We start from the raw sequence: 10483 nt of genomic DNA, 5'->3' as shown, positions 1-10483 counted from the left end.
TTTATCTATCCCCAGGTCTTTCTGTAAGAAAGCCAGACTTTGAGTTATTTATTTATTTATCTATCCCCAGGACTTTCTGTAAGAAAGCCAGACTTTGATTCATTTATCTATTTATTTACCCATCCCGAGGTCTTTCTGCAAGAAAGGCAGGCTTTTATTTATTTATTTATTTATTTATCTATCCCCAGGTCTTTCTGCAAGCAAGTCAGACTTTGATTTATTTACCTATTTATTTATCTACACCCAGGTCTTTCTGCAAGAAAGCCAGACTTTGATTTATTTATCTATTTATTTGTCTATTTATTTATTTATCTCCAGGTCTTTCGGCAAGAAAGCCAGACTTCGATTTATTTATCTATCTATCTGCAGGTCTTTCTGCAAGAAAGTGAGACATCTATGTATTTATTTATCTATCTATTTGGGACAGAGTCTCACTCTGTCACGCAGGCTGGAGTGCAGTGGCGTGATCTCGGCTCACTACAACCTCCGCCTCCTGGGTTCAAGCGACTCTCCTGCCTCCTGAGTAGCTGGGATCACAGGCGTGTGCTACCACGCCCCGCTAATTTTTTGTATTTTTAGTACACACAGGCTTTCACCATGTTGGCCAGGCTGGTCTCAATCCCTTGACCTCGTGATGTGCCTGCCTCGGCCTCCCAAAGTCCTGGGATGATTACAGGCGTGAGCCACCTGGCAGAGTCCATTCCGTAGTGACTCACCACGGGTCTCGCAGAGAGGTTTACCCGACAGTGTGGCTGCGAAACAGCAGCACGGGGCAAAGCCAGGCTGACCTCGGAAGGTGAGGCTGGGATGCCTCAGGGCTGAGAGCAAGCACACGAGTGGGTCCCCCAGGGGTCCCCGGCAGGGGCTGGAACGTGGATGAGGCTAGAGCCTGCAGGGCTGTGCGGTCAGGGCTGAGAGAGTCGAGGAGAATCTCACAGGCGCCATGGGAAACACAAGACTTGTTCTATAAGCTTTTCTTCTTTTAGGGGGGCAGGGCAGGTTCCACTTGGGGTTGATTTGGGGTCCCCACATCTCCCTGAGTGACCTTGCATTAAGGCCAAAAGCCTTTTTTTTGTTGTTGTAGTTTTTGTTTTTGTTTTGAGACAAAGTCTCACTCGTCCCCGAGGCTAGAGTGCGGTGGCCCGATCTCGGCTCACTGCGACCTCCGCCTCCCGGCTTCAGGCCATTCTCCTGCCTCAAGCTCCCAAGTAGCTGGAACTGCAGGTGCCCACCACCTCGCCCGGCTAAGTTTTGTATGTTTAGTAGACATGGGGTTTCATCACATTGCTCGGGCTGGTCTGGAACTCCTGACGTGATCCACCCGCCTCGGCCTCCCAAAGTGCTGGGATGACAGAGCTGAGCCACCGCGCCTGGCCAAGGCCAAAAACTTTTCAAGCGGTTCAATGTAATCTCAGAAAAAGGGACTCAGGGCCACGCGCGGCAGCTCACGCCTGCAATCCCAGCGCTTTTGGAGGCCGAGGTAGGTGGGTCACCTGAGGTCAGGCGTTCCAGACCAACCTGGCCAACATGATGAAACCCTGTCTCTGCTAAGCCTGCAAAACATTAGTCAGGCACCTGTAATCTCAGCTACTCGGGAGGCTGAGGCACAAGAACCTCTTGAACCCAGAAGGTGGAGGTTGCAGTGAGCCGAGACGGTGCCACTGCACTCCAGCATGGGCGACAGAGCGAGACTGAAAAAAAGAACCAAAGAAAGAAAAAGAAAAAGGTATTTAGGGCAATGAAACAAATCCAGGTTGACAATTCAGCCTCGGAGCTGCGTGTGCTCACGGGATATGTGCATGTCACCGTGACCTTGGCTGCCTGACCACTGGCTTCCCTGAGCTCTGCACTGCCAAAACCCACAATCAATATTCTCGTTATTCATAGCAGTGCTCGCCACAGCATTACGTTCAATGCATTTCTTTTTCTTTTTTTTTTTTTTTGAGATGGAGTCTCACTCTGTGGCCCAGGCTGGAGTGCAGTGGCATGATCTCAGCTCACTGGAACCTCCGCCTCCCGGGATCAAGTGACTCTCCTGACTCAGCCTCCCGAGTAGATGGGATTACAGGCGTGCGCCACCACGCCCTGCTAATTTTTGTATTTTTAGTAGAGATAGAGTTTGACCATATTGGCCAGGCTGGTCTTGAACTCCTGACCTTGTGATCTACCCACCTCGGCCTCTCAAAGTGCTGGGATTACAGGCGTGAGCCACTGTGCCCGGCCTGCAATGGTAATTTTATATATTATAACCAATAGTATAGTAAATGCAGTATATTACATAACATAATAATCGATAAGATACATTAATTCTATATCCTAAATGATACTTTTAGGTTCACTGTAACAGTGTGTTATGATGTTAATTACATTAACTATGTTAATACATTGTAACCGATATTATTGTTCTTGTTGTTAATTTTATTTTATTTTTTCTTTGAGACGGAGTCCAGGCTGGAGTGCAGTGGTGTGATCTCAGCTCACTGCAACCTCCACCTCCTGGGTTCAAGCGATTCTCCTGCCTCAGCCTACCAAGTAGGTGGTATTACAGGCGTGCGCCACCACACCCGGCTAATTTTTGTATTTTTAGTAGAGACGGGGTTTCACCATGCTGGTCAGTCTGGTCGCAAACTCCTGACCTGTGATCCGCCCGCCTCGGCCTCCCAAAGCGCTGGGATTACAGGTGTGAGCCACCGTGCCTGGCCCGTATTTCTTATATTTACTGCAGTGGTGTATTGTATGGTAACCCACAGCCACGGCTAAGCTACATTAACTCTCTGCCCTCAATGACAACGTGAGGTTCATTTTAACAGCGTGTTATGACACATAGTGACAGCTACGATAATTTTATATATTGTGGATGATAATATATTAATTGCAGTTGTCTGTTACATAACATATAGTAACCCATAAGCTACATTTAATTCTATATCCTAAATGATACTGACAGCTTCATTGTCACAGAGTGTTAGAACACACAGTAATAGCTATGTTAATGGGATATGTTGTAACTGATATTATTATTATTTTTTTAATTTTTTAGACGGAATCCAGGCTAGAGTGCAATGGCTCAATTTTGGCTCACTGCAATCTCTGCATCAGGGTTCAAGGTATTCTTATGCCTCAGTCTCCCAAGCAGCTGGAATTACAGACACACACCACCACACCTGGCTAACTTTTTGTATCCTTAGTAGAGACGGGGTTTCACCAAGTTGGCCAGGCTGGTCTCGAACTCCTGACCCTCGTGATCCACCTGCCTTGGCCTCCCAAAGTGCTGGGATTACAGGCGTGAGCCACCGTGCCCGTCCTGTAACTGATACTATAATAATTGCAGTCATATATTACATAACATATGGTAATCGATAAGCTACATTAATTCTATATCCTAAATGACAGTCGTGTGTTAATTACAATAACGTATTGTGGCTTAATGTTTGTAATCCTAGCACTCTGGGAGGCCGGGGTGGGCGGATCGCCTGAGGTCAGGACTTGGAGACCACCCTGCCCAACAGGGAGAAGCCCCATCTCTACTGAAATAACAGTTTCTTACGTAACAGCATATAGTGACAGATAAGTGACATACCTGTATATTCTGATACTATTACTTTAACCGTCATAGGATATTACACAGCATCACACAGTAACGGACATTAACTCCCTACACTAAATGACACTATGTTCACTGCAGTGTCGCACGACACAGAGTAACAGACGTGTTAATTCTATAACCTAACTGGTATTACCATATTAACTGCAGTACGACATTGCTAACATAGTAACAGATACGCTACATGAATCTTAACTCCTGAATGACAGTTGTACATTAATTATAATTGTATATTGCATTGTAATACAGTATCAGATAAGCTACATATTATATGTGTATGTATTCTATATATTCTGTCTCAGAATATATATATTTATTTTATATATTTATTTATATTACACATATTATTTAGATTATATATGTATCTCATATATTTAACACCTGCAAAATATATTTATTTTGAGACAGAGTCTTATTGTGTCACCCAGGCTGGAGTGCAGTGGCACGATCTAAGCTCACTGCAACCTCCACCTCCCAGGTTCAAGCCATTCTCCTGCTTCGGCCTTGTAAGTATGTGGGATTACAGGCACCCACTACCTCACCCAGCTAATTTTTCTATTTGTGGTAGAGATGGGGTTTCACCATCTTGGCCAGGCTGGTCTTGAACTCCTGACCTCATGATCCACCCGCCTCGGCCTCCCAAAGTGCTGGGATTACAGGCGTGAGCCACTGTGCCGGGCCATAATTCTATATTATAAATGATAATGTTACATTAATTGCCATCATATATTACACAGTGGGACAGGAATAATACTATTATATTAATTGCATTATTAACATAATATTATGTATTATTAATATAATATAATGTACTATATATTATCAATATAGTAATATATGGTACATTAATTATATACCACGAATGACACTATATTAATTGCAAGAGAATATTATAACACATAGTAATAGATAAGCTATATTAATTGTATATTATAAATGATACTATTATATTAATCGTAAGAGAATATTCTTTTTTTTAGTTTTTGGAGGTGGAGTCTCGCTCTGTCACCCAGGCTGCAGGGCAGTGGCATGATTGTGACTCACCGCAATTTCTGTCTCCCAGGTTCACGCAATTCTCCTGCCTCAGCCTCCTGAGTACCCAGGATTACAGGCACCCACCACCATGCCCAGCTAATTTTTGTATTTTTAGTACAGATGGGGTTTCACCATGTTGGCCACGCTGGTCTTGAACTCCCGGCCTCAGGTGATCTGCCCACCTCAGTCTCCCAAAGTGCTGGGATTCCAGGTGTGAGCCACGGCACTTGGCGGGAGGTGAACATTACGACACGTAGTCATAGGTAAGGTCCAGTGATTCTACACCATAAATGATGCTATTCTATCAGTGCAGGAGAATATCATGACACATAGTCATACATAAGCTCCATTAATTCTATGACATAAATAATACTACTGGGCACAGTGCCTCACACATGTAATCCTAGCACTTTGGGAGGCCGAGGCGGGCAGATCACGAGGTCAGGAGCTTGAGACCAACCTGGCCAACATGATGAAACCGCGTGTCTGCTAAAAACACAGAAATCAGCCAGGTCTGGTGACACACACCTGTCATCCCACCTACTCAGGAGACTGAGGCAAGAGAATTGCTTGAACCTGGGAGGCGGAGGTTGCAGTGAGCTGAGATCGTGCCATTGTACTCCAGCCTGGGCAACAAAGTGAGACTCCATCTCAAAAAAAAAAAAAAAAAAAAAAAAAAAGATACTGTTATGTCAATTGCAAGAGAATATTATAATACATAGCAATAGATAAGCTCCATTAATTCTATATCATAAATGATGTTATTTTATGTCAATGGCAAGAGAATGTTATAACATATAGTCATATAAAAACTACGTTAATTGTATATGATAAATTATGCTACTCTATCAATTGCAAGAGATTATTATAACACATAGCAATAGATCAGCTCCGTTAATTCTATGTCCTAAATGATACTATTAGGTTACTTGTAATAGCCCATGACATTATAACGTAGTAACAGCTAGGCTGTGGCACCAATTGCATCTCATAAATGACATTTATTTGTATCATATATATTTAACACCTGCAAATCCCCTTGTTATAGAAAGTAAATTTCTTTTTCTTTTTTTTTGAGACAGAGTCTCGCTCTAGATCGCCCAGGCTAGAGTCCAGAGGCATGATCTCTGCTCACTGCAATATCCACCTCCTGGGTTCAAGCAATTCTCCTGCCTCAGCCTCCTGAGTAGCTCAGATTACAGGTGCGCCCGCTACCATGCCTGGCTAATTTTTGTATTTTTAGCAGAGACAGGGTTTCACCATTTTGGCCAGGCTGGTCTCGAACTCCTGACCTTGTGATCCACCCCTTCAGCCTCCCAAAATGCTGGAACTACAGGCACGCACCACCACGCCTGGCTAATTTTTGTATTTGTAGTAGAGACGGGGCTTCACCATCTTGGCCAGGCTGGTCTTGAACTCTGACCTCATGATGCACTGGCCTCGGCTTCGCGAAGTGCTGGGATTACGGGCGTGAGCCAGCGCGCCTGGCCTGGCAAAGGAAGTGTCATGAGGGCGGAAGGGCAGGGCCCCCTTGCCTGGTGCATGCGGTTGGCCACTTCCAGCGCCTTCTGCTTGGCAGTCTCCATGGCGTACCCATAAGGCGTGGCGAAGGCATCTTTGTCCAGCTTCTCTTTGAACCTGGAGGGGATCACCTCAAACCGCAGACCCTGCAACAGAAGAAAGGGGTCAGGAGGGTTGACGAAAGACCCGAGAAGACAGAACAGAAGGTGCAAGGTTAGCAGGACGTGGCATTGGCTACACTCCCAGGTCCTCTCCTGGGTGACCTCAGCCATCTGCTGAGCTTTCCCTAAGTGTGGCTGCGGGGCCTTCAGGGTCTGGCCAGGGGCCTTTTGGGACTGACAAGGGGTCTTTCTGGCTCTCAAGGGAAAAGGCTGGCAAAGGAAAAAGCCAGGAACAGAGAGGCCGGCAGGGAATGCTGACTCGGGCCCTGAGCCCACAAGCCAGACTTGTCAGAGGGTTCCTGGAGCCTAGAAGTTTGGGACAGTCAAGTAAGACCATCCCGTGCATAGAAAATTCCAGAAACATACCAGTGATGGCGGCTGCGGGAGGGGAGTGAAGGCCGGCACTAGGTCAATCCCCAGTACGCAGGAACAGACAACACCGTCTGCAGGGAGACCTGGCCTGGAGGCAGTGACCCCCCGCAGAGGCTGTGGGGTCAGGAATGATGGTGGTTACTGCCCCCAGTGCGGGTGGCCCTGGCTGCCACGCCCTGCCAGGATCCAGGGAACTGGGCATCCTGCCTCTGACCGAGCAGGAGCATGGCCATGTTGGACACATGCAACCATGCTGGACACACAGCACCGTCTTGGATACACGCCTCCATGTTGGACACACAGCGCCATCTTGGACACATGCCAAACATGCTGGACACACAGCCCCATCTTGGATACACTCAGTGCCATCTTGGACACACGCCACCATCTTGGATACACGCCTCCATGTTGGACACATAGCACCATCTTGGACACTCAGTGCCATCTTGGACACACGCACCCATGTTGGACACACAGCGCCATCTTGGACACTCAGTGCCATCTGGGACACACGCACCCATGTTGGACACACAGCGTCATCTTGGACGCAAGCCACCATCTTGGACACACACCACCATTTTGGACACACGGTACCATCGTGGACATATGCTGCCATCTTGGACACACACCACCATCTTGGACACACGGCGCCATCTTGAACACGGACCGCCATTTTAAGTTCTCTTGATTAAAAACCACCTAAAATCCAGCCCAAAAATGTCAGCCTAATGGCTGATGTCAGCATGATCGGAAACATTCCAGCTCTGTGATAAACGTCCTCCGACCAGAAACACACCAACCCCAAGATAACGTCCCTTCCAACCAGAGACATGGCAACCCCCAATAAACTTTCTCTCACTCAGAAACATTCCGAGCCTGTGATAAGCTCCCCCTTCCTAAACCCTTAAGCACCCTGAGTCTGCAGGAGAGAACACTCCTGACTTAACTCTACCGGAAGCCCCGCTCAGGTTTATCCTCCAAAATAAACCTGTCGTTGACAGTGAGCCACTTTTCTTGTTTCCCTCCTCTTTCTTTAACTCTTACATTTGGTGCCAAAACCTGGGACAGGTGTTGGGCACAGAGGCTCTCTTGCAACCCAGCAGCAGTGGGTGGCAGCAGACTTAGGTAGAGGAAATCTTGGGGATGCCAAGTTTCTTCTCAGCTTGACCATCCTCTTTTAAATTTTTTTTTTCTTTTTGAGATGGAGTTTCACTCTGTGGCCAGGCTGGAGTGCAGTGGCATGATCTCGGCTCACCACAACTGCCACCTGCCGGGTTAAAGCGATTCTCTTGCCTCAGCCTCTTGAGTAGCTGGGATTACAGGTGCCCACCACCATGCCCGGCTAATTTTCATATTTTTAGTAGAGACGGGATTTCACCATGTTGGTCACACTGGACTCCATCTCTTGACTTCATGATCCACCCGCCTCGGCCTCCCAAAGTGTTGGGATTACAGGCATGAGCCACTGTACCTGGCCAACTGTCCTCTTTATAAAGAGGATTCTGGGTCTCTGTGTTTTGTCTGGGATGCTGAGAAAAACAGATCCACCCAGCAAACATGGGTGCCAAACAAGCCCAAATTCTTACATTCTTCCCTCCGGGCTGTGTCCTCTACAGCCTTGCCAGACTTGGCTTTCAGGGGAGCCGAAAGCAAGGTGTTTAATTTGCTATTGCAACGTCACCTGGCCCCAGTGCAAACGCCATAATGACAGCTGATGGCGTAAAAACGGCACCTTTAACTTTCGAATTCTCAGGGACCTTGACAACGTTATCACCAGGCATGGCAAATGGCAAGAAGTTCCCTAGATTTGGGCTTTCTTCTACCCTCCCTATGTTAAAAGCGTGGACTCCTCATGACATCCTTCTTCCTTTTTTTTTTTTTTTTTTTTTTTTTGAGACAGGATCTCACTCTGTCGCCCAGGCTGGAATGCAGTGGCATGATCTCAGTTCACTGAAACGTCCGCCTCCCAGGTTCAAGCAATTCTCATGCCTCAGCTTCCTGAGTACCTGGGATTACTGGTGCCCGCCACCATGCCTGGCTAGTATTTTTGGATTTTTAGTAAAGACGGGGTTTCACCAGGTTGGCCAGAATGGACTCAAACTCCTGACCCTGTCATCCACCCCCTCGGCCTCCCAAAGTGCCGGGATTGCAGGTGTGAGCCACCACGCCTGGTGACATCCTTCTTTTCTTTTTTTTGAGACAGAGTCTCGCTTTGTCACCCAGGCGGGAGTGCAAAGGCATAATCTCAGCTCACTGCAACCTCCGCCTACCGGGTTCAAGCGATTCTCCTGCCTCGGCCTCCCGAGCAGCGGGGATGACAGGAGCTCACCACCACGCCCAGCTAATTATTTGTATTATTAGTAGAGACGGGGTTTCACCAAGTTGGCCAGACTGGTCTCGAACTCCTGACCTCATGATCCCCCCGCCCTGGCCTCCCAAAGTGCTGGGATGACAGGTGTGAGGCACCGCACCCGGCCCCATCCTTTTTCTTAATGAAAACAGTCCACAGGTCTCTCATTCCTTGGAAACCTCTTCCTCCCAAACCCCTTTGACCCTGCAGATAAACTCTGTACTGTCAACCCGCTGCGTCCGTTCCTCACCCTCCACCCCTCCTGCCCGCAAGCCGTTAGCCCCAAGCCTCGCCTCCCCCGTTTTCCATCCGAAAATGCTTCTGGGAGTCCAAGCTCGCCTGCCCTTCTCCCGGTCTGGGAGGTGCCTTGGGCTGAAGGCAATGCTTGCTGCCTGCACATTCTCCAGGTCTGATTTATCACAGATCAAACAGCTCCTGAGATCGTCCTCTGAAAATCCCTCTCATTATCACAGGTAATTCCTGCACAAAACCCAATCCTTTAACGTCACTTGGCGTAACATTTATGGAATTCTAACCTCCACCCTCAGCCATGCTTTAAAAAAAAAAAAGAGCTCAGCTTCGTTAAAACAGATATCCAAGCCATAAATATACTCAAAAGGACTTTACGTTTTTCTCTTCATAGACCTTTTTAGAGCAAGCGTGGTGGCTCATGCCTGTAATCCCAGTGCTTTGGGAGGCTGAGGTGGGTGGATCATGAGGTCGGGATTGACCAACATGGTGAAACCTCGTCTCTACTAAAACTACAGAAATTAGCAGGGTGTGCTGGCACATGCATGTGGTCCCAGCTGCTCGGGAGGCTGAGGCAGGAGAATGGCTTGAACTCGGGAGGCAGAGGTTGCAGTGAGCCGAGATCGCGCCACTGCACTCCAGCCTGGGTGACAAAGTGACATGCCATCTAATAAATAAATAAACAAATGAAAAAGAAATCTGGTTTTCCTGGAAAGGTTTTTTGCTCATTCAAGTTCATTTCTTTTCTGCACTCTGCCCTGGCCCCCGCGGTGCGTGTATAAGAGACCCTAAGGCAACTCCTCGTGGCCTGGGACTCCTTGAGAAAACAGAAAAGGCGCCACAATTCCCATTTTGGGAAATATCTGTTTTCCTTATGGAACCCCTGGAATTAAAAATAAATAAGTGGTCAGGTGAGCTGGTTCACGCCTATAATCCCAGAACTTTTGGAGGCCGAGGCAGGTGGATCACCAGACGTCAGGAGATCAAGACCTGCCTGCCCAACATGGTGAAACCCCATGTGTACTAAAAATACAAAAAGTGGCCGGGCGTGCTGGCGGGCGCCTGTAGTCCCAGGTACTCAGGAGGCAGGAGAGTCGCTTGAACCCGGGAGGCGGAGGTTGCAGTGAGCCAAGATCATGCCATTGTACTCCAGCGTGGGCGACAGAGCAAGACTCCATCTCTACAAAAAAA

General features: G+C 47.7%; 1 protein-coding gene across 1 annotated transcript in view; it reads right to left on the bottom strand.

The window, feature by feature from the left end:
* ASMTL (acetylserotonin O-methyltransferase like) overlaps positions 1–10483 on the bottom strand; it is a 59472-nt gene that overhangs the window by 40665 nt on the left and 8324 nt on the right. The window contains exon 2 of the mRNA XM_017518848.2: positions 6175–6306. Coding sequence (XP_017374337.1) covers positions 6175–6306 — 132 coding nt within the window. The remainder of the gene's footprint in view (positions 1–6174; positions 6307–10483) is intronic.

The sequence above is a fragment of the Cebus imitator genome, unplaced genomic scaffold (genome assembly GCF_001604975.1).
Source record: "Cebus imitator isolate Cc_AM_T3 unplaced genomic scaffold, Cebus_imitator-1.0 Scaffold708, whole genome shotgun sequence".
Taxonomy (NCBI): Eukaryota; Metazoa; Chordata; class Mammalia; order Primates; family Cebidae; genus Cebus; species Cebus imitator.
This window is presented reverse-complemented; position numbering and strand designations above follow the sequence as displayed.